Raw genomic sequence first — 23,676 nt, forward strand, 5'->3', positions numbered from 1 at the left:
CATGACGCAACTCGTCCTTGGCTTCAAGCCTTGGTTCCACCTCTCAAGGGTCGAGGTCAATCATGGCAACTGCGTGTTCCGCTGGTCGCTCTGATCTTCAGGGGGACCTCCCTCGTCCAGCCATCTTTCGTCTGGGTGACTGACTTCCAGACGCGAGTGGGTTCCACTCTCAGACTCTCTTCGTAGCATTCCCTTGCAATCTTCTGATCCACATGGATTGTCAATATATCTCCCGACAAAGATGGAAACTTCATTGCGAGGTGTGGGGTGGAAATGATCACTCCAAGCTTGTTGAGAGACAACCGTATGAGCATAATGTTGTATGAGGTATTGGCATCAATAAACAAGTACCTGATCTTCAGGGTTTTACTCGCATTTTCTAGGTCGAAGGTGGTGTATAGCTCGATGTACCCCTTCGTGCCCACTCGCTCTCTTGAGAAGCCAACTATGTGGTCATCGTAGGGTGTCATCTCCTCTATTGGAATCCTCATAGGCTTAAAGGTCTTCCAGTAGAGGATGTCGACCGAGCTCCCCTGGTCCACGAGGGTCTTCATGATGGTGAAGGTTTCAATGTCGACTGATATCACCATCTGGTCTTCCTGAGAGGGTTCTACACCCTTGAAATCTTCCTCAGTGAACGTGATAGGGGGCATCCTTGACCGGATGACAACATAATTGACCTAGTGCACCGCGCGCAGATGCTTCTTCTTGGCGCTGGTTTTCGTCCTTACGAGTTATCTGGTTTTGCAGCATTAGTAACTCCACCCTACGTTGTTCTTTTAGGGAGGCCAAGTTCTACTTCATTTTCTCTTGCATCTAACCTAAAGCGTCCCTCATGGTTCTTTAAGAGTTCTCTTCACCCCTCCGAAGAAAAGTCTTAAGCAGTTGATGTTATAATGGATGGCTTTAAACTAGAGGGGGGGTGAATTGTTTAAAGAGAATTTTCGTAAACTTTTAAAAAAAGAATGAAATTATCTTAGGAAAGCAATTGATTCAGAAATTCAGTTCACCAAAACAGCAAGCAAAAGCTGCAGTACCATAAAAACAATCGGTTGTTTATACCAGCAAACAACAAATAAAACTGAATTTAAAGAGTTAGAGATAGAGAGATTGTACACAAATGTTTATACTGGTTCACTCCAAACTCAGAGCTACATCCAGTCTTCTCAGAAACCCTGAGGAAATCCACTAAGCAATCACACCTTGATTACTTACACAACCACCAAGAGAATGACCTTGAACACCTCAAGAAACACACTCTCCTTGGCCAACATTGGCCAACACACCTACACCAAGATTGCTGATCTTGATCCCCTCAAGAACACACAGTCAATCTTAGCAAACACAGAAACGAAACTTGTTTCACAGAGTACAAGGATTACACTTGTTACAGAAGATAATCTGAAATCAATACAAGCAAAATCCTATTCCACAAACTTTGATCAATCACAAACTCTTAGCAATCTCAGCTCTTTGAAAAACTCAAAAACTCTTAGCAAAAAACTTGTCAAAGATTAATTGTCAAATCTGTTATTCTGAATTTATTCAAAGATGTAGTTTGTTATCAAATCTTAACAAACTCTTAAATTTCATTAAAAGATTGGTCAAAGCATTTAATGACTGGAGCGTAAGCAGTTAAATTATTTAAAGCTCAGTCAAAGATAAAACAGTTTTTCTGTTATGGTCCCAAAACAAACAATCGGTTGTTTCCTCAAATCAATCGGTTGTTTTGGTTCTTAACAGTTCAACCATTTTAAAAACACTTTTCAATCTTTTTCTCAAAACACCTAAGTATAAACAATCGGTTGTTTTAACTTAGTTTGAAAACATTTTACTTTCACAAAGATTGAGAATGCCTATGCTTTAAATTTAATCAAATGGTGGATTACAACATTCAAACTACCCCAGAACTATACTAAACCAGCACAGCAACACCAAGCACAGCAAAGACTTCAACATCCTTCAAAGGATTTGGATTCTTCAAAGCTTGAACACCACTTGGTTCAACAGTTGATTCGTGTTATCTTGTTGGGCACTCATGTCGACAGTGTGTCTAGCTGCTATAGTGGTCCTGGGAAAAGTTTTGTCAAGATCCCTCGGTGAGCGTCAAATGTTCCTATCGAAAATGAACTCAGGAGTGCAACTCAACAAGGACAGGATGTTTCTTAAGGAACGAGTTTTCAGTTGGTCTCCGATTAGAAGGAAAAGTCCACCTGAAAAAGACTTCCCGATGCTTAAGTCAGTAAGAGGACAAAAATAGTGAATTCTTAACAATAGGTGAGTTTAGAGTATGAGATAAGATAAGATTGTACTTCATAAAGAGTGAATATTTATAAATTCATCTGGTGATATTTTCTGAGTCTCTTGGGATGGCCATGTAACTGCTTTTCAATATTCCATAAATAGCAACTTATCATTTAAAACTCATTAGATCATTTTACTTATGATATTGATTAGGTCAATTAATTTATGATGATCAAACTCAGTTACAAAGTATTGGTTGTTCCTGAAAAGGAAGGCAAGTACACCTTGTATTTTTCAATTGCTAAAAATTTTAGATAACATCAGGTGAGACTAAGAAAATAAATTTTAAATCTTGAAATTAAAAATATTAAATTTCAATTAGAGAGATTAAAAGAATTAGTTTTAAACTTGAAAGGGAAAACTCAACAAAATTTAGAATGTGTCGTATGATAATATGTGGTCTCCATTAACCACATAAAGAGTTTAGTATACTATGAAAAGAAGAGCTTATAATTATTTGATACTGAAGCAAAATTCGTATTTGATATCACAAATAAAGTCTCGTGAGTTGTCTTTTCTCTTCTCCTATTACATTGTGTTTAGGCAGATACAATTTTTCATATGGCTGTAAATTATAAGTTGTCCCCTTAAATATAAAAGGAAAATTAATCATCTTCTACAGTAAGACTCATCTAACCTCAAAAATTTAGCACTCAACCAGCAAGCAAATGTTGCCTCAACTCTATTATCCTGCTAGCTGAGAACTGACACTGCCTCCTTTTCACCTATTAATTTCTACCATTACCATTCTACATTTGACTATTAAAACTGGACAGACATGCATATTCCATTTAATCATAGCTCATCATGAACTTCGGGTTGCTCAGTAACAGTTTCTTCTTCTTTTGTCTCTTCTGAATTGTCAGCAGTTGAATCACTTGAAGAGGAACTGTCTGTTGGGGTAGAATTGGAATCATCCGTTTTCTGTTCATTGCTCTCTGTTTCATTCTTTACAGGCTTCTGAACCTTAGGCTTGGGCTTGGTAATTCTTTTAATACTGGCAACCTGTAGTACAGGAAACAAGGTCATTAACAAAAAATTGCACTGCTTTCTTAGACCTGTAAAATCATATGCCAATACATTGTCTTCATTCAGACAAGTAGAAGAGACAGGTTACCTTGGTTTGCAGATCAAGCACCTTTAAATATACTTCTTCGGATGTAAATGCTGGCTCACTGAATCCAGAAGCCCTTCGAAACAAGTACAGAATAGGAATGTAATAATCAATTACATTAAAAATGTTATGAGCATATTTGCAATTTCCTCAATGGACAAACTCTTTTTGGCAGTCAGTAAAATGGAAAAAGTGAATACTTTACAAAGCTAGACTAGTCCATTTTCTTAAATATTTGGAAGCGCATAATGGGAAAAGTACAATATGATCTAAAAAAAGGGGAGTAATCTAAAACAATGAAGCCGTCAATGATATGATTCAGATGATCCACAGCCTTTATGAACAGTAAAGGGAGGGAGGCTAACCCTCAAAGGAAAAAACTTAGGAAAATTTTATCTAGAAAATGAATAACAACAGGCAAAGAGACCTTGAAGAGAAGAATCTAAAATCTCAAAAGTGGAATTTAGGTTATTTGAATATTTTAAAGCACTGAAATTTTATTCTTCAAGAATTCCACAGATACTGAGTAGCACAATACACTGCACATTACATACATATTATGTTAGCAGAAGCGACTTCCATACTGACACAAATAACCTTATTTTGACCCAAACTATTTCATTATGTAGCCCATTGTCATTGATCATATTTTTGTGCCATACAAGCTAACTGTAGCAGATGAAAGGGAATCATTTTATAAATGATTAGGTGGTAGAGACAGAAGCACAGGGTTTGTGATGTGTGAATTAGGTTACAGTGAGAACCGAGAGCAGAGTGGGGGATATCGTTTGATGATTGGGTTGTTATTAGGCAGAGGATTTTTTTCTCTATTGGAGTTTTGGCTCTGAGCAAGTGAACTTTAAACATCCTTTGTATTATCTTCTTCCTCTTAAAAATATTCATTTATCTCCGGCTATTATTTGATTTCTAGTTTCATTTCCTTTAATCAGTATTTGTTCCAATCATGTTATGGATGAACTTTTTCATGTAATATTATTTCTAAATAAAGAAAAGTAGAGGTAAATGTTTATTCAGGCATCCGCCTTGCGACATGACAAAATATTCAAATGACAAGGTAAACAACTAATTGTAGCTTCAATAACAACTAAAGTACTACGACAATAACTTACTTCTTTTGCTCAGATTCTTTTTCGTCCAACCAATTCTTTAATTTTTCAGAACTTTTGATAACCTTGCAAGTTAAGAACCAAAAAACAATGAATTTTCTGAAGGTAACACATCAGCTTTAATAGATTCCAAGTCATCAAAATAAAGTTAAACCATACCTCATCTACTCTTTCTTGCGGAAGCCAAGGCTTCTTTACTTTCCACTCTTCAACAATCTGCACAAGTCATAAATGTATAAAGTTACATCAGAAAATAGCTGGCAGCAGTTGAATATAAAAACTTCACAAATTCACAAAATATACAATAAATGTTTCAGACATCAGTCACCCAAGCAATTGCTCGAGGTATATTTTTCGTTCACCTAACTAACGCCTTTTTCAATGCATTTTATTCTGGTAATGATTTCCTGTAGTATGAATGTGTCCAAATGATTTTATAGAAATTAGTACATAAGTGCTGATATGATGAAAATTGGATAAATAACCACTTGAATGAAAGTTGTCTGTCGTATTAGATTATATATCTAACATCTCAACAAGGGCAACAACCAATCTGTACATTCTTTTTAATGAAATATGTTGAATTAATGTAATAGAAAAATAGAGAAAATCTTCTTGTTTATCATATTACAGCCTCTACTGATCCAACGTAAGTTTACAACAAGAACATACACATGCATCAAAGTCATTAGCAAAAAGTATAGAATTTGTGAAATATGCTGAATTAATGTAAAAAGTATTTGTGAAAGTATTTAGATTATATAAATTATATCAAATTCAACAAGCTTTTGAATTCATGCTCTCACTCTCTCTCTCCCCTCTTTCTTTCTCCTCTCCCCCTTTTCTCTCTTTACCATCGTCTCTCACTTCTACCCCCATTCCCATTTCTATTTCCTTGTTTTGCGCTTTCTTTCTCTCTGTTCTCCTGTTTCTCTCTCCTCTCTTTCTCCCTATCGTCAAAAAAGAAAATTGCAATATGGTGACCCTATCCAAACCAAGAGTTTGAAATTTAAAAAAATGAATTGATTTATCTAAACAAAGGATTAAAAATGAAATAAATTTAAATTAAAACAATTCAAATTTCAGAAATTACAAAAAATAGCTGAGGAATTGACATAATTCAACCCTACCCAAAAAAAAAATCAGCTTCAAAAAGATCATGAAGAAAGTAAAAAGCTCTAAGGCACTTCACATGAGATGTACCTGTTTCAACTCATCAATATACTTACGACCTTGCTCAACTGCTGCTGGACGAGCTGTAAGCTCTTTTAACCTGAAACAGATTTTCAGGTATTCAGAAAATCTCTATCAAATAAAAACCGTACAGATTAAAATTGATATAATTGGGCTAACTATAACAAACCTTAAGAAAATTGGATCTCCAACAGCTTTTAACTGATCTAGACGCTCTTGAAACTCTGTGGCATTGGCATCTTCACCATCTGTATACAACCAATCTTGCACCTGACAGAATGCAAAAGGCTTTAGTCAATATTCCTATCAATAACACTTCTTATTAAGTTGCCCAAGGAAAGGGTTAAACCTGATCAAGCTTCTCAATGAAAGACTGACGTTCCGCACTTGTAGAAACTTTTTCAAAATCCTCAAGAGTTTCAATCTGACAAAACATGAGAAGCATTAAGAACAAGTTGAATAAAGCAGTTATATTGATGTGCTGTAATGATGTATATATAGAGAGAAATCAGTGTATTAAACCTACACTATTGTGCTTGTATTGATGTGAGAGTGTATACACACACACTCACTCACACGTGTGTTTGTGTGTGTTACAAAACAAAGGTAGGGCACTTTCCTTAACCTTGACCCGAAAGCAGGGTACATAAAAGAGAAATATAATAAAATAACATTTAATTTTAACAATCCCTTCAATCTGGGGCATACGGATCATATGCACCAAGCTTGAAACATATATATTGAATCCTAGGTCCTCTTAAAGATTTAGTTAGAATGTCTGCGAGTTGTTAATTAAAACTGCAAACTCAGTAAAAAGATTCTTGGACAAGAACTTCTTTCTAACAATAAGACAATCAATCTCTATATGTTCTCTCATGAAACACTGGATTGAACAGACTACATGAAGAGTTGCTTTGATTGTCACAACACAACTTCATCCTCAACTTTTTAACAAAATTTCAACTCTTGAAGGAGTTGTTTAATCCACAAGTTCACATGTAGCTAGGGCCACATATCTATATTAAGCTTCTAATTAGATCGGGCAACAACACTTTGATTCTTACTTATACAAGATATAAGATTCCATCCAAGGAATACATAGTATCCCATGGTAGATCTCTTGTTAATGGGACAATCATCCCAATACCTTACGTCTAGAGTATTTCCCATGTACTCATAGAATGTGAATAACAACATTCTAGTGATCAATGTGAGGATTTTGCATAAATTGACTCACAACTCCCACTTTATAAGAAATATCAAGTCTAGTTATAACACGAAAAATGAGTTTTCCCACTAACCTCCTATATCTCTCTTTGCATCATAAATATAGTAGCCATTAGTTTCCAAATGATCATGATATCCTTGAACAAGAAACCACAACACAACTCCACAGAGACAGACTAAGACAAATAATTCTTCCTACTGAGTTCTGCACTTGTAATGGTAGGAGTAGCAGAAAAGGGAGAAGCAAAACCTACTAAATTCATCTCAAAGATGAAGAACAACAACGGAGATAGAAGAACCCTAAGACTGTGAAAGGGGGATGTGTCCCGACACCAAAGTATGTTGAAATAGAGAAACAAGGTTTGAAACAGAGGCACACAATGTTGACAAGTCAGACGACAGTATCGCAAAGTGATTCCAACAACAGGAAGGCAGCACATGAAGGACACACTCCGAAAATTGACCACACATAGATCATTGTGTCCGAGATCAGTTCATTACACAATCATTGGGGTTGGGTCGCACCCCTCGAGGCACACCTAACCTTGACATCAACAATGACAGTGACAATGATAAATGTTGTCGGAGACAATGAAGTAGAAGACATTCAAGTCAATGTAGTCAAACTCGTAACTCGTAAGAGAATTGGAGAGGAGATAAAGGATCATAGCTCGAGGATCGTAACTTGACTTGTAAGAGTTACTAATAGTGTTATAATATATATTTATAGTCTTATAATATATATTTATAGATAAATTAAAAAAATATTAGAAATATTATGTGAATTAAAATTATGGGAACTCATAATATTTTAAATGGGTCAGTAAGGCCCAAATAAATTTAGGATTTTAAATTAATAGTGCTGCTCACTTCCTCTTGCTACTACAAAATACTTCTCCAATGACTTAATTTGAATTAGGGTTGCAATAGACTCTGATATTAAAAATGGGCCAAGACCCAAATGTTTGAATTAGGTTTTAGGGTTTATTTTGGGCGGCAACTCTTCACTTCCATGCGCCGCACATCATTCCCTTTACTCTCTTCATTTTCCGCATGGTCACAGCATCACCGGAGCTCACCACCGCACAAGACCATCAAAGCCACCGTTGCCAAACCTCATTCTCTGCGCTGGAGCAACCAAGTTCCATTTTTCTTGGCCAAAAATGGTCATGCACGAGTCACGATCAACAACCTTAGTCAATCCTCCAATCCACTGGTCCGTGCGGCACCTCGTTGTGATCCTCTCTGATACCGATCCGCTGACCGAGACTCGGCTAGCCTTCCAAACTCGCTGACTCGTGCGAGTATGCGAGTAAACTCGTGATTTTGACAACACTAACTCAAGTACTAACTTGAATAAATAAGATAGAGAAAATAGTGCATTCAACCTACATTGTTCTACTACTATTGTTGTGCGTGTGTGTATAAGTTACAAAACAAAAAGGCACTTGCCTTAACTAACCCTAAAGTTGGGTCCACACAAAATAAGTAATAATAAAATAACATTATAAAAGAAATAATAATTAAATAACATTTCATATTGGACAATTAATAAGCAGATAAAACTAGTTAAATTAGTCCATTTTAAACACTCTAAATGAAAAACAACAGCATATGTTTATACATTCAGTCAACCTATGAAGTAACTGTAGAAGCATCATTCCTAGATCCCACCCTCCCAATACAAACACAAGGCAATCAGAAAAACTCTCCAAACAAATGCAGATACTGAATGTAAGGAAAAGAATAGAAGGATGATCAACAGACAGGCATTTGAAGTTAATTTGGCTGGAGGCTAGTATATTTTGGGTTTTAAAAATGCTCATCCTTCATTTCACAATTCTTTTGATGATTTTTTTCTCAAAAGCAATAGTCAAGACCAAAAGTTAAATTCCTCAGTATAAACTTAGTCAACTACTTAAATGTCAATCTTTTGTATGAATCCCTGAAAGAAAATTAGAAATCTTTAAAGGATAAAAATTACCCATTACATAATAGATGAAGGCTGTTAACAAAGTGAAAACTATAAGCATATTGCTTTCTACGAACCTTTTCCTTAGTAGTATATATATATCCTTCCAAATTATTTTTTAACTCAGCTGTTCTTTTTCTGTCTGTATCTTTTTGGTCTAGTACTTGCAATTTCTTTTTGACTTCAGTAAGAAAATCTTCTGACAGAGACATTCCAAGTCCAGTTATCTTCTCAACAATCTGTAATGAGCAAAAAGCAAAAACAGCAATGAAGCAAGAAAAGTATATTAGATCTTGTTTCAATTTTTCCCAAAATTCACCACCCAGTTTAAATAATCACAAAATAAGGGTGGCCAGTTGACATTCACCTTTAATGGCACCCTAAAGGTCCGCTTTTTCAGCTTCTTCTCTGTAGCAAGCTCAGCGGCAGCTTGCTCCTCTGCACTAGTGTTGGATGTCTTACTAATCCCACTGTCAGTTTTGATGCTTTCATTGCTTTCCTCAGAACTATTTCCAGCAGCAGATTCAGCCGAACCATTTGATGAAATGGTTGAACTCTCAATGGTCAAATTCTTCTTAGGAACTTCCACCCACTCTGTTATTTCAATAACAGCATCTGCCCTATCGAGAGAAAGAATTCCACTTCTACTAAGAGAAAAATGTATGCTTGCCTTGATGGGGGATGACAGATTCCGAGATGAGTATCTAGAAGAACAGAGAAGAAACAAAGATATGAGGGCATTTACTTTAAGAGCAATTCCTGAAGGGGCTTAAATAAGCAATATGCCCACAAAACTTCAGCAAGATTTTTATCCTTACTTCTCACTTGCATCTGTCAAACCAGATATCTGGTATCGAGCAATTTCAGGAGCGGTAGCACCAGGAGGCAAAAGATGCCCACTTTCATAAGCTAGTGAAACTTCAAAATCTTTGTTATGATTAACGGATCTAAACATCTGGTAAGTTAACAATATTACAATGGATTAATAAAGTTGGAGTATATAATTGATCAATTCATTCTTCATATGATATTTAGTCACAATCAGCATAGAATCATAAACTGATTTACCTTACTCGGGACTTTCTTCATTCGTGGTACAAGTAACTGCCTAGAGCTTTCATCTTTTAAAAGTTCAGGACCATTCAACTCAACCACAAATCCGTATAAGGAACCATCAACCATTCCTAGTTTGCGGTTTAATTTAATCCCATCACTTAAATTTGCAGCATGCAGAGCTGCACCAAGAACTATTGCTTCATCAGCATCAAGATGCCTATCAAGCTCTTTTCTCCCAAGGAATTCTTGAAGCTTAGCCTGTAATAATATTAACAGAATATCAATAAACAAAGCTCTACACTAATGCACAGCAAGTAAAAAACTTCATCTGTGAAACTAAAGTTCAAAGACTGTATCCAACAATACATCGACAAAATAAAGTGCTGCAATTTCATAGATTCTGGGTATTCAAACTCGGATATATTCATATTTGAAATAAAAAGTGATAATGCAAGTGAATTATATACGCAGTCAATCTTCTCCATTGAAATCTTTATGCCGACATTTGAGGCATCAGCTGTGCTCTTCCTTTGTCTTCATTATTCAAATCAATAGAAAAAAGTAGCAAGTACAGGTTATCATAAAATAGGGTCAAGCTTGGACAGCATGAATTACTATGATTGACAATATAGATTACAGAAATGTTGAAGTTCAAGTGAACAAAATGCGAGAGCAAAGGACAGAAAACTGAGAAGGAAAGGGTCAGAAATGCTCTCTCAGTATGATTGTGTTTCTGGTGAAAAAAATAATTAGCTTTGGATGCCAAGTGCAACTCTAAAATACAGGAAATTGTGAGGAAAAAACTTTAGTAACTGAATCAGTTTGGTTGAACAGAGTTGTAACAAAACATCCTGACAAAATATCTAACGAACAATTAACCTGACGGATTAGTTACTTCTGTTAAATCAGATTAGCATGCACGTGCATTTAACATCTAATAATATACTAGCAGAGCAGCAGCAGTATAAAGACAGCATACAACTTCAGGATACAGATACAGTTGTATAACTAGGTTTATCCTTTACATAGCAGATAATATATATGGTAAACAAATGTTGCTGACGACTATCAAGCATGGACAACAATATTGTATGCAGAGATCAAACCCCACCCTAGCCAGAGTGCACACTGTCAAAATAATTGTCAAAGAAAGGAAAAAAAATATTCACACCTGTAATTTTGGCACTCTGGTGGCACCTCCAATTAACTCCACCGCATATATTTCTTCCAATGAAAGACCAGAATGCTCAAGCACCTCTTTCACAGGTAAAAGTGATTTTTCCCAAATGTCTTCACAGAGCTCTTCAAATTTCTCACGGGTAATAGTGCTCCTGTAAGAAAACATGTCATGTATGAAGGACCCTTGAGCATTATATGCAGTGTAAGAATATCAACTTGATAATAAACTATAATTTTACTTTCCTTGTCATTATTTGCATTTTATTTTGACTAGTTTATTTATTTTTGTTGACAATCTTGAGAATATAAGAGTTTCATTTTTCACAGTATTTCTTGACTTCCCCTTTAGAAGCTATCTTCAAATTGATCTCTTCCGTAAGAAGATACCAAAACCTAGCCTGTCTATTAACCAATATGCAGTCCTTAAGGTTACATGTAACTCCTTAACCAAGATAAAGCTAAGCATATTACTATATTCTAAAGATCAACCAATTGACACGGACACTGATACGACATAATATGCCAACCTAACCTATCAATCAACCAATTGCGTTTTACTTTTTTTAGCATTACTAGTAAAGAATTCTCCCAAGGTCATCTCGTTAAGATTGGCACCTCCTTGACATCAGAGATGACAAAGAGCTGGATTTGATATTATGTAAATTCATGATTGTGGTTATAATTTTTATTTGGGATAGCAATTTATTTTGGGAGAATTATAAGAAAGGAAAACTTGATAAAAACAAATATTCAGTTTAGGAACTGCTGAAATCATAGACTTAAGTGAAGGAAAGACAGAATCAAAACAAAGATGAATATTTTCTTTTGTCTTGATGTGAAACAAAATACATAGCATACACCTATTCATACTAATATTAGACTTATAATGCTAATAATTAAGGAAACAAATCATGATGTATAAAGAAATATGAAAAGAAAAAACACTTCAAACAGATCATCCCACATAAACATACAATATTTGTTCAGAAGATAGAATGAAGATATGATGCATCTATTACATATTCTATTAGGAACAATTAACCACCCCACTAATTAACAATGTGAAAATAATGGCTAATGACTGACAAATGTGTAAACCACTGACAGAACTGACCATGTAGTTAATTGTTCCAAAAACATGAAATACCATATCAAGAATTTGATTATTTTGTTTCCCAATTATTTTTATCTGAAACAAATAGTGAGAACATGTTTTTACTGCTGTATTCAAGCAAGGCATAACTCCCAAGACTGATGCCCCTTTCTCAACCTTAGCCAGCCAGTAAAACCTAAGGCTAGTTAATTGCAAATAACTAACCACTTAAGCAACTAGTTATTGACTCAATCAGCTATTTGCAAGCTTAACCACTTTGTTAATGGAAAATACTGCTATAAATAGCTCATTTTTCTACGATTTATCCAACTAAATTTTACCCAAAGGAAATCTAGGACATGCTTTTACTGAAGGGTTGGAGCAGTTCAGGTTACAATTTACTCAGACAATTGAAGCAAAGGCAACTGTGTTCTTTCTACCAGTCTTTTTGCTACTGTAATTATTTCACAGGAAAGCTATGATGTTCCCATATAATTCCAATACCCATACTGGATGTTTCCAATACCAGTACTTATTGAATACATATGCAAGCATACCCAATAACCTTACCACTCATGTAAAACTAACTCCACACAAAAACACAGAGTCTTGTTAGGAGTTTAGTTTGCTACTAAATGAGACAAAATGCTACTCCACTCTTAAAAAATCATTTTGAATAGACAACACTCTATCCCCCCAAAAAATCAAATACATGAAAATGTATTCCTAGAAACAATATCAACTGAATTGGTTTTTTCCAAAAAAGAAAAATACAAAACTCTTTGGATCAAATATTTCCCATATTAGTTTGCCATCATAATATATAGGATAAAGACTGGTTCTCGTTTTCCTGGCTGTTCTTGTTCATACTAGGTAATAAAAATCAATTAAAGAGGGTGCTAAAGTACACTGTACAAATAAGGTTGAATCATGATCTACACAGCACAAAGCATAAACTTTTGCTCAGAAGTAAAGAGAATAATAATATATAATTTCATAGAATGAGTAATTTCAAATTCAAACTACCTGAAGTCGACGTCATCATGAAGCGATTCAACGGAAATAGGAGCAGCGGTATTCGCACTAAGAATCTCTTTAGTTCGCTTAACCTGCTTCTTCAATTTAGCCATGGCCTTGGGAAACTTCCTCACATCAATTCCACCACCAACTTGCGCGTTGAACTGATCCGCAAAATACTCCACCAATCGCAACTCCATGTGCTGACCACCAAGCTCCGGGTTCCAGCGCACATCCTTCACCTGAAACTGGTTCACGGACACGCTCTTGCCATACTCCTTACCCTTGTACGCCGAGAAGTACACAAGCGCAGCGTAGGTACTAGTAGCACCCATGTCATAGAAAATCACGTGCCTCGTCTCGTTCGAGAAGTCCTTATCGATCCCGTACTGCAGCGCCGCACCGGAATGCTCGTTTATCAGAGACAAAACGTTAATCCCCGCCAACTGCGCCGCCGCAAGCAGCCCTCTCCGCTCGGCCTGTCCCATATACGGCGGCACAGCGATCACCGCGTCCTTAATGGGAATCTTCGCGTGAAACTCCGCCAAATTCACCGCGTAACCTAACACCATGGCAACGAGTTCCTCGGGGGAGTAAACACTGTCGTTTTCGTTTCCGCCGTCCGCGACTAAATTCATGCCGCCTCGGAAGTTTTCCTTCGTCTCGAAAGGGAGGTACATTGAGTTAAGAATCTTCTGCGCGGAGGCATAGGGCTTCCCGAGGAGGTCGCGCGTTTGGGAATAGACCTTCTGCGGGTAGCGCGCGGCGAGGCCGGCCGCCTCCTCACCGAGAAGGCGGTGGCCGTCGTTGAAGGAGACCAGCGCCGGCGATTTCCGTTTAGACATCTCGTTGATCGCGATCGAGATCGGAGATTGACCGGGCTTCAGGTTCACCACCGCCACCTTCAACGATTCGGAACCTAGATCTACGCTGAAAACCGCGGCTTGCGACGGAGAGAACAAGAGCGCGAGGGAGAACAGCACAGCTAGCGCCACCTTCCACGCCATTTTTCCGACGGAATGCGGCGTTTGACCGCCGAGAAAGCGAGGGAATATTATGTGAATATGTTTTGGGGAAAACGGAAGCGAGATCTTGGTGGTGGCAGTGAAGTGAGTTTAATAATTAATAATAATAATAATAATACTAATAATAATAATAAAATTGGAAGTAACGGTAGTGGTGCAGATTTATTGTACGGGAGAAAGTGTGACGGAGTGAAGGGTGTTTAACCACTGAAAACAAAACACGTGGCGAAATGTACACGTGGCGGAAATTGAGATGGTGTGTGGTGTTGTTATTGACTCCTGCGTGCTGAAGGTTCTCGCTGAGTCAAGAGTGTAAGAAATGACGCTTCTAACCTTGTATTCTGTAGTTAATATGTAACTTGAAAATCACAAACTGATCTTAAAAATTCACATTTTAACACGTTTGAAATGTTTTTAAGGGTGATATTTTTCTGCGCACTTTTCCATTTATTAAATACAGAAACTCAAACGATTTTGTTCTGTGTATCTACATTTTATTTTATTTTATTTTTTTAATTTTTACGATGATAATAAGAAGGTAACATACATATAGATTAATTTTTGAATGAAAAATAAAAAAAATTGTAAAAAGTGATTAAAAATGAAGGTTATTCTATATAAAGTAAAATTTAGTATAGAAATAAATGAGAATATGTTTTTTATTATCTAATTTTATATTAATATTAATTTAAAAAATAATTATTGTATTAATAAAATGAAATATATTAAATAAGGGTGGAATGAAAAAAAAATTATATAAAAAAACGATTATAATAAAAAATTCTCTTTAGGTATACATGCACAAAAAGTATATATTGTTTTATTTTATATTATTTTTAAAACTATAAACAATTTTAAGAAATTTTCTAATTTTAAAAGTTTTTGTTGTAACATTTCAAAGAACCAAATTACAATATATAAAAAATAGTTTACTATATTTATAAAATTTAATTTTCAAATATCAAAAGATGATTTACAAAATAAAGAAAATTTAAAATATATATATATATATATATATATATATATTACATGTACTTAAATATGGAAAAATGTAAAACATCTTAAGCAGAAATTTTAGTGTCTATGGTCCTATATCGGATATAAATAACACAAAAAGGTAAATTAACCAAAATAATATGTGTATATAAAAGAAGTTTAATTAATGTTAAGTTTATTATAAATTTATATATTTTTAATTAAATTTTTATTAAAAACTTTTTTTATTAACATAATAAAATTTTACATTTTTTCAATTAAGCTATTATTATTTAATTTTACAATGAGATAACATGTTCTTACTTTTAATTATCATTGTTTAAGAATTTTTGGAAAATAAAAAATAATTTACAAAATTGATGGTATTCTACTTATTGTTCAAGTTCATTTGGAGACTATGAAATTAAATGATAACCCAATTGAAAGCAATAATTTAATTAAAAATATAAATATATTAAATATTTAATAGAGTGGAAATTTTGGTTGAAATTTAATTAGAAATACTTAAATTTACGATGAACTTAAAATTTTAATTAAGTCATTTTCTATTTTTTCATGTACAAACATGTAAGCAATTACAATGGGAAATAAGAGTCATGTCACATCCAAATGATGGCAACATCATACAGTAGAGAATCAATTGAAGAAAAAAAATACTGAATAAAACGTAAATTTTGAATACATACTACAAATTAAATTATGATATTATACCATCTCTAGGTATGTGAACAAAGTAATATAATTCCAACATAATGACAAAAAATGTTGAAGGAAATATTTGTGTTTTATTTCATCTAACAAATTTATTGATCTTGAGAACTATAAACACGTAAAGCCAATCTGCAACATGATCCAAGAGCAGAACATATTTGTGTCTCCATGCTGTGTTGAGGAACAAAGAAGCCCACACTCCCCATAAGCCAACAGCAAATCCAACTCCCATCCCCAGATAGAGTGATTCAATTTCTGACTTGTTTGCACCACCTTGCACTCTCCTGTCACCAACACCAAGGATCGAACAATTTTTTGACAAAGGAAGTCCACATAGTTTGGAATTCCCAACATAGCTCCATGCATCAAAACTCTGAAGTTGAGTCCCCAATGGGATTTGTCCAGTGAAATCATTGTACGACATATTGAGATAACTCAGAAAAGTTAGTTTAGAGATTGCTTCGGGAATTGTGCCTGAAAGGTGATTGTTGGAGAAATCAAGAGACTCCAAATTTTTCATCCCACCAATCTCCATTGGTATCTTTCCTGTTAAATGATTTCTAGACAAGTTCAAAGAGTTCTCTCGGGATCTCTCCAGACAGATTGTTTGATGAGAGATCCAAATTTCTCAGCAGCCCAATGTCTCTATACCCCAACTCTCGACCTTTCCAAAACAAATCCAAATTAAATCCGAAATGTATTATTCTTCTTTCACCATCCATGGAAGAAATGTTGAAGACACAAGGAGGAATAGATCCAAAAAGTTTATTTTGTGAGACATCGAGTTGTATTAGAGAGGGGAGGTTGCATATTTGTTGTGGAAAGTTGCTACTAAATTGGTTGGATCTCAATATCATCACTTGCATACTCTCTGGCATCTTCGATGGTACAACTCCAGAAAAACAATTGTTTCCAAGGTTGATGCATACCAAGGATTTCATGTTTGACAAGTCCAATGAAAATTCCCCAGACAAGTTGTTCTTGTTAAAGTCCATGACAATGGTTTCATTTAACAACCCAATTGATGGAGGAATCTCACCTTCTAGCTTATTGTTGCCAATGAAAAGGAAAGTTAAACCTCTCACATTCTCCCAGCAATCGGGAATTACTCCAGTCAATAAATTATATGATACATCCAAGTAACCCAATGCACTTTTCCTGCTAAATTTATGGCACAGAAAGGGAGAGATGGATCCAGACAAGAAATTGTTTTCCAAACTAATAAAGAAGACATTTGCTGATATACGTGGGAGTGTTCCTGTGAAGTTGTTGTGACCCAACCATATATATTTAGAATTTATTGTGACATTTGACAAGTCAGCACTAATTGCGTTGTAGGACAAGTTAATGGCTCTGATTTTGGCTGCAAAACTCCAAAACTTGTCTGCATTTATGGAAGAAAGTCTGGAATGAGAAAAATCTATAGTTCCTAGTCTCCTTTGTGTGTATAGCCATTCTGGAAAAGTAGGACCTAGACTTGTATTTTTCAAGCCAATTTCACGAAGTTGAAAAGGAGGAATCCATTTAGGATCAATGTCAAAAGAAAAGCCTGAATTCAAGACAAGTGATTCTAAGTTAAAGAGTTTGGAAAAGTGCTTCTCAGATATAACACCAGACAATGAACCTCCAATGAACAAGGTCCTCAAGTTAAAGAGTTGGCCAATGTTGGCTGTAAGATTACCACTCAAGGAGTTGGAGCTAACACCTAATTCGGTTAAGGATGAAAGGTTTCCAAGAGTTGAAGGAAAGGGACCCTCAAACGAGTTTTCAGAAAGAACAAGTTGTTGCAGGCCTTCATGTTCCCCTAACCAATCCGGAATTGGTCCAGTAAGTTTATTGTTTGCCAATCTCAAAGATTTAAGATTTGGAAGATTTAGCATGCTCTTGGGGATTCTACCCTTCAAATAGTTGAAGCTAAGGTCAATGTGGAAAATATCACTGCTAATATTAAACAACCAATAAGGCAACTCAGAGTCAAAGTAATTCCCAGACAAGTCAAGAGTGAGAAGTGATGTAAAATTCACAAACTTGACAAAAGGGCTCATGTCGACTAAATGACAACTTGCCAATTTCAACTCCAACAAAGAAGGATGCATGGACATGGTTTGAAGCCAGTTTGTTTCATTTTGAAGATTAATCTCACTGAGATCGAGAAATTTCAATGAAGAAAGTTGAGAAAGCCATTGAAGATTGTTCAAATGAAGATCTTCATTGAAGGATAAGTCCAAGAGTTCAAGGTTAGAGGAGTTGAAATGTAAAGGTAGTGATTCATTAAGGATAGGTGGAAGAGTTAAACCTGTAAAGTCATTCAAGCTCAAGTCCAAGTAGGTCAAAAATTCAATTTGAAGTAGAGATAGGCTGATTTCACCTTCCAAGTTTTGTTGGTTAAGATCAAGTCTTGTGACTCTCCCTGTGGTGTTATCACACACCACCCCTTTCCATGCACAACAATCTTCTCCATTGGACCAAGAGGAGAGCTTGTTGGAATGATCTTTCACACTGTGTTTGAAGAGCAGCAATGGAGATCTATCTTTTTCATTGCAACTAAGCTTCATATTTGTACTACAGGCACCTTTCTGAAACGTTACTGCATACAGCAAAAGTAGTAAAACACAAAATTGTAACGAGAAGCAAACCATGGTTGATTGCTTGATTTTGGAAATGAGAACTCAAATGTTGTTTTCTACTTGTGCTTGCTGGTCACTCTCTCTGCATGTATATCAGCCCTAAACACACATATCAAAAGTTGAATATAAAATATTCAGTGACTTATGTTTGGGTTAGATATTCTATAGAAAGTTGTGCTCTTTACACCTAATCATTTCATTTTAAAGTGATTATGATTTAAGAATTTTCTTACAAAGATTAAGTAGGACAATATATGTTATGTGTTAAATAGTTTTACTAAAAAAACTTCATTATTCTTTCTATAAATATATTTATTTAACGTTTCTATAAACTTACAAGTTTGCATAGATGATTAGAAAGTAAGAAAACTATAGAAAATAATTGTTTAAAATATACTGCTGTGTATTATAATTTCAGTATTTGTAGTTATTTCAGTTTCTACTTTTTAAAAATGGGAATTTGTTGTTTTTATTTTTAATGTTAACGGGTTGAACGAAAAATTAAATAATTTTTTTATATAATATCCATTATTTTGTAAACGTAAATTACAAGTCTACAATTTGTGTTCCAATTTTGTCCAGGTCAAAGTCTGTCTTCGTCAACTTGTCTTCGTCAACTTAAGTCAACAATATTTTCTTCTTGAATAATAAAAGTGGGATGCCGTATGCTTAACTCAATGATGACATTTATAAAATTAATTTTAGAATAAAAAGTAAGAAAAAATAAAATAAAATAAAATAAAATATTTTTTAATAAATTAAAATTAGTTTATATATAATTTAATAATGAAAATATAAAGCAATTATACAAGAAAGCTGTCATAAATTAATTTGCACGTAAATTAATAGTTTCAAATTTTCTTTTATAAATGTATATGATTGTCAAGTAAATCCTTAATACTTCTCTTTTTTACGTTTGTATTAAATGAGATAGTAATTTAGGATTTTAATTTAAGAGTTTTCAAATTATAAAGTTGTGCATTTTTTTAGTTTTATAAATAATATTTGGACGTTTATTTTTTTAAAATGTAGTTAGGTTTTTCTCAATAATATGTTTTAACTTGCTAAATGAGTTTTATTCTTTGAAAGATGTATTAAAAATAATAATGGTAACTATGTGAAATTTTTATTCAATATAGTAAAGTGTCACTAAGATAAATCAATAAATCAAAATTAATTTTATTGATTAAAATAATTAGTCATTATATTAATTAAATTAAATTAATTAAATTAAAGACCATTTTATAAATTAAAAATTATTAATATTTAAAGTAGTTTCTATTATTAATAGAATATTATAAAATAGTTTCTAAATTGATATTTAAGCATTAGCTATCAAGATTTTAGCTACTATTCTATATTAGTCTCTATTAGTCTTTTAAAGACTAATTCAAAATCTAAAATATGAGTAACTAAAATATTGGTAGCTAATTTAGATACTAATTTATAAATCATTTTATAAATTTTTATTACTTATAAAAATCATTTTTTTACCAATAGTTTTTTAGTTTCTAAAATAATATCTAATTTAATCATGACTAATTATTTGTTGTCTCTATATTTAGTTGTTATTTAATGATTTTCTTGTAGTATGTATATTATATTTTAAAATATTTTTTATTTGAAAAAATGTATAATTAATTATTAATTTATAAATTGAAATTATTTAATTAATTAAATTATTGACAAAATTTAGTATAATATATAAATTTAAATACTAATTAATATATAAATGAAAACATGGAAATGGAAAAGTAAATTCAAATAAATTGTTACAATATCACTAAAAAAAATCATAAAATAAAAACCAATTTTAGAGACAAAAAAATAATTAGTTGCTATAGTGACTAAATTAGAGATCATTTTAGGGACTAAATAAATTTTTGGTTTCTAAATTAGTTTCTATTATTGTTAAATGGTTTCTAAACTTTTGGTTTCTAAATTAATTTCTATTATTAGAAACTATTTAACAATAATAGAAACTAAATTAGAAACCAATTTTTTTTTAGTTTCTAAAATGGTCTCTAGTTTAATTACTATTGTAACTAATTAATTATTTTGGTATCTAAAAATTGGTTTATACTTTATATTTTCTTACCGTGTATAAATTAGTTTTAAACTAAAGAAAACTAAAATAGTACAATGTTTCAGGTATTTTATTATGTACATGGACAATTAGCATGTTTACGGCATTCATTTAGTTAGAATAAACAATTTTAAAGTTAATTTGTAACAAGGAGATTTTTGTGATTATTATTTGAAATAAGGTAATTTTTATAATTATTGTATTTACATGAGAGTTAAAATGAAATATGTATTTTTTTATGAGTTTAGGATTTATGATTTAAAGTTGATTTTGAATGGGATGAAACAAAATTTTATAAGTCTTATAAATAGTTTTTCATATTTAGAGAAAATCAATAAATATAACTATTTATAAATGACAAGAACAACCAGCAATTATTAAAAATATAATTATTTGATCCTCTAACAAGAATAATAAATTATTATCTTCAATTCGATATGAAAAAGTAAAATAAATTTTTTCAATTACAAACAAAAAAATATATAATTTTAATAATAATATCATAAAAATGATTTTAAAAGTTATAATTTCATCATTCAATAAAAAAATCAGTTTAACCTAAGTTATAATTTTTTTTTCAAAATTTATTATCTAAAACAACCTAATTACATCTTTAAAAAGTTTTAACATTTCAATATTATTTTAAACATATAAAAATAACAACTTTAAAATTTTAATTTTAATTCTCAACTTTAAATTAAAAAACCTAAATTATTAAATATAAAAAAAAACTTATTTAATACGTTAGTTTTTAAAAAAGGCGATTTTGTTCCATGGAGACTATAGATGAAAAAAGGGTTGAATTCGTCAAACTTTAATTAAAAGTCATTGTATGCGTACTTCTATTTTGAAAACTATTTTGGGAAGTATTAGCTGTTGTAGTGTGTGAACAATTTGTTTGAATATGAAAATAAGAAATAATAAACTACTTCTATTTTGAAAACTATTAGTTGTTGTAGTGTGAACAATTTGTTTGAATATGAAAATAAGAAATAATAAATTACTTCTATTTTGAAAAGTATTAGTTATTGTAGTGTGAACAATTTGTTTGAATATGAAAATAAGAAATAATAAATTCCAAAAACTTATAAAAGGATCAGATCAAGTAAAACAAAATTACTGAATTAGGTTATTTTATTGTCCTGCGTATTTTTTTCCTAACTCAAATGATGTTAAGTGGAGTCAATATGTAAGTTTATATATAAACCTATTTTATGAAGTAATAATTAGGGTTTATTGACTATGATGGGTTATTTTTTTTTGTTTTTACTAAAATGGTGTCCGTTTAAAAAAAATTATAAATTTAGGCAAGTCGTGCCTAATTGGGACGACTTCATATGCAGAAGTCGTACCAATTAGGCACGACTTCTGCCATGTCATACTAAAGTCGTGCCAACTTGGCACGACTTCTGTCCTGTCATACTGAAGTCGTGCCAACTTGGTGCCAACTTGGCACGACTTATGCCCCGTCATACTGAAGTCGTACCAACTTGGCACGACTTCTGCCCTGTCATCCGGAATGTACTCCTCTTGTTCATCATCTGCACTGAATTCATGAACCATATCTCTGATAATAGGTTCTTTCTCGGTGTTCAAAGAACTTTCACCAGAATACCAGGAATCCATATAGCACAAATTTAAAAATGTGAAATAACACAAATCTCTGTAGTATGTATGAAGTCTTGGAGAGCGTTAAAACACACATAAAAGCTTACTAATATTATAACAATAAAAAATTGAATATACATAACTTTTACAGATTCTTAAAACATTAAATATTAAATAAAATTAGAGACTTTTTTTATTACCATATATAAAATTATATATAATAATGATTGATAGAAATTAAGTAATACGAAAAAATATTTTTACAGATTCTTAAAACATTAAATATTAAATAAAATTAAACACCTTTTTTTTATTACCATATTTAAAATTATATATAATAATGATTGATAAAAATTAAGTAATACGAAAAAATACTTTTACAGATTCTTAAAACATTAAATATTAAATAAAATTAGACACATTTTTTATTACCATATTTAAAATTATATATAATAATGATTGATAGAAATTAAGTAATACGAACAAATATTTTTACAGATTCTTAAAATATTAAATATTAAATAAAATTAGACACATTTTTTTTATTATCATATATAAAATTATATATAATAATGATTGATAGAAATTAAGTAATACGAAAAAATATTTTTACAGATTCTTAAAACATTAAATATTAAATAAAATTAGACACTTTTTTTTATTACCATATTTAAAATTATATATAATAATGATTGATAAAAATTAAGTAATACGAAAAAATACTTTTACAGATTCTTAAAACATTAAATATTAAATAAAATTAGACACATTTTTTATTACCATATTTAAAATTATATATAATAATGATTTATAGAAATTAAGTAATACGAACAAATATTTTTACAAATTCTTAAAATATTAAATATTAAATAAAATTAGACACATTTTTTTATTATCATATATAAAATTATATATAATAATGATTGATAGAAATTAAGTAATACGAAAAAACATTGTGTCACGTCTTTCCATAAATAATTTACTTCGAGTTCAACTTTATAGTTTTATTTTATATCTTGAAATGAATCTTACTAATTTGTTTAATTCTAATTAATCTCTTATCATCATTACGTGTTCTGTAAAATCATTACTTCTCAAGCTATTTATTTTTGCAAATTCTCAACAATAATTCTCTATTTATTTTCCAAATACAATAAATTTTCATTTATGTATTTATTTCCAAATTCAATAACATTTTTCTTCATTTTTTAATTAATCAAATAATCAAGTTATTGTATTACATTACCGTCAAACATGATCCATACACGATTATCCAATTTTTTGTTCCTTAAAACTAATACTCTTAGAAAATTATGTATAAAATTAATTTTTAACATTAC

At 32.3% G+C, this 23,676-nt stretch overlaps 3 protein-coding genes across 3 annotated transcripts; all 3 read right to left on the reverse strand.

Annotated features, from left to right (window-relative positions):
• Positions 1 to 2,757: 2,757 nt before the first annotated feature.
• On the reverse strand, positions 2,758 to 14,440 carry LOC137830912 (heat shock protein 70 (Hsp 70) family protein). Its single transcript, XM_068638314.2, has 13 exons — positions 13,293 to 14,440; positions 11,166 to 11,325; positions 10,007 to 10,252; positions 9,757 to 9,893; positions 9,306 to 9,642; positions 9,016 to 9,177; positions 6,089 to 6,163; positions 5,909 to 6,009; positions 5,749 to 5,818; positions 4,705 to 4,761; positions 4,549 to 4,610; positions 3,422 to 3,494; positions 2,758 to 3,309 (listed from the first exon to the last, which is right to left on the reverse strand). The coding sequence occupies exons 1-13, from the start codon at positions 14,288 to 14,290 to the stop codon at positions 3,100 to 3,102; spliced, it is 2,688 nt and encodes an 895-aa protein (XP_068494415.2). The 5' UTR covers positions 14,291 to 14,440; the 3' UTR covers positions 2,758 to 3,099.
• A 1,629-nt stretch (positions 14,441 to 16,069) lies between these two features.
• LOC150026280 (receptor-like protein EIX2) lies at positions 16,070 to 16,550 on the reverse strand. The gene has a single exon (XM_090302989.1). It carries the CDS (start codon positions 16,548 to 16,550, stop codon positions 16,095 to 16,097), a length of 456 nt encoding a protein of 151 aa, XP_090159115.1. The 3' UTR covers positions 16,070 to 16,094.
• On the reverse strand, positions 16,070 to 18,654 carry LOC137830911 (uncharacterized). Its single transcript, XM_068638312.2, has one exon. It carries the CDS (start codon positions 18,652 to 18,654, stop codon positions 16,576 to 16,578), a length of 2,079 nt encoding a protein of 692 aa, XP_068494413.2. The 3' UTR covers positions 16,070 to 16,575.
• Positions 18,655 to 23,676: the final 5,022 nt, after the last annotated feature.

Source organism: Phaseolus vulgaris, chromosome 6 (genome assembly GCF_051622355.1).
Source record: "Phaseolus vulgaris cultivar YP4 chromosome 6, ASM5162235v1, whole genome shotgun sequence".
Taxonomy (NCBI): Eukaryota; Viridiplantae; Streptophyta; class Magnoliopsida; order Fabales; family Fabaceae; genus Phaseolus; species Phaseolus vulgaris.

What these genes read in the sequence shown, in the direction of transcription:
- LOC137830912 (XM_068638314.2), bottom strand. Translation starts at nt 14,290, where the DNA reads ATGGCGTGGAAGGTGGCGCTAGCTGTGCTGTTCTCCCTCGCGCTCTTG. An exon ending in TCATTGAGAAGCTTGATCAG is followed by an intron (nt 6,010 to 6,088) that starts GTTTAACCCTTT and finishes GCATTCTGTCAG; the next exon opens with GTGCAAGATTGGTTGTATAC. An exon ending in CGCAAGAAAGAGTAGATGAG is followed by an intron (nt 4,611 to 4,704) that starts GTATGGTTTAAC and finishes TTAACTTGCAAG; the next exon opens with GTTATCAAAAGTTCTGAAAA.
- LOC150026280 (XM_090302989.1), bottom strand. Translation starts at nt 16,550, where the DNA reads ATGGAGATTGGTGGGATGAAAAATTTGGAGTCTCTTGATTTCTCCAAC.
- LOC137830911 (XM_068638312.2), bottom strand. Translation starts at nt 18,654, where the DNA reads ATGGTTTGCTTCTCGTTACAATTTTGTGTTTTACTACTTTTGCTGTAT.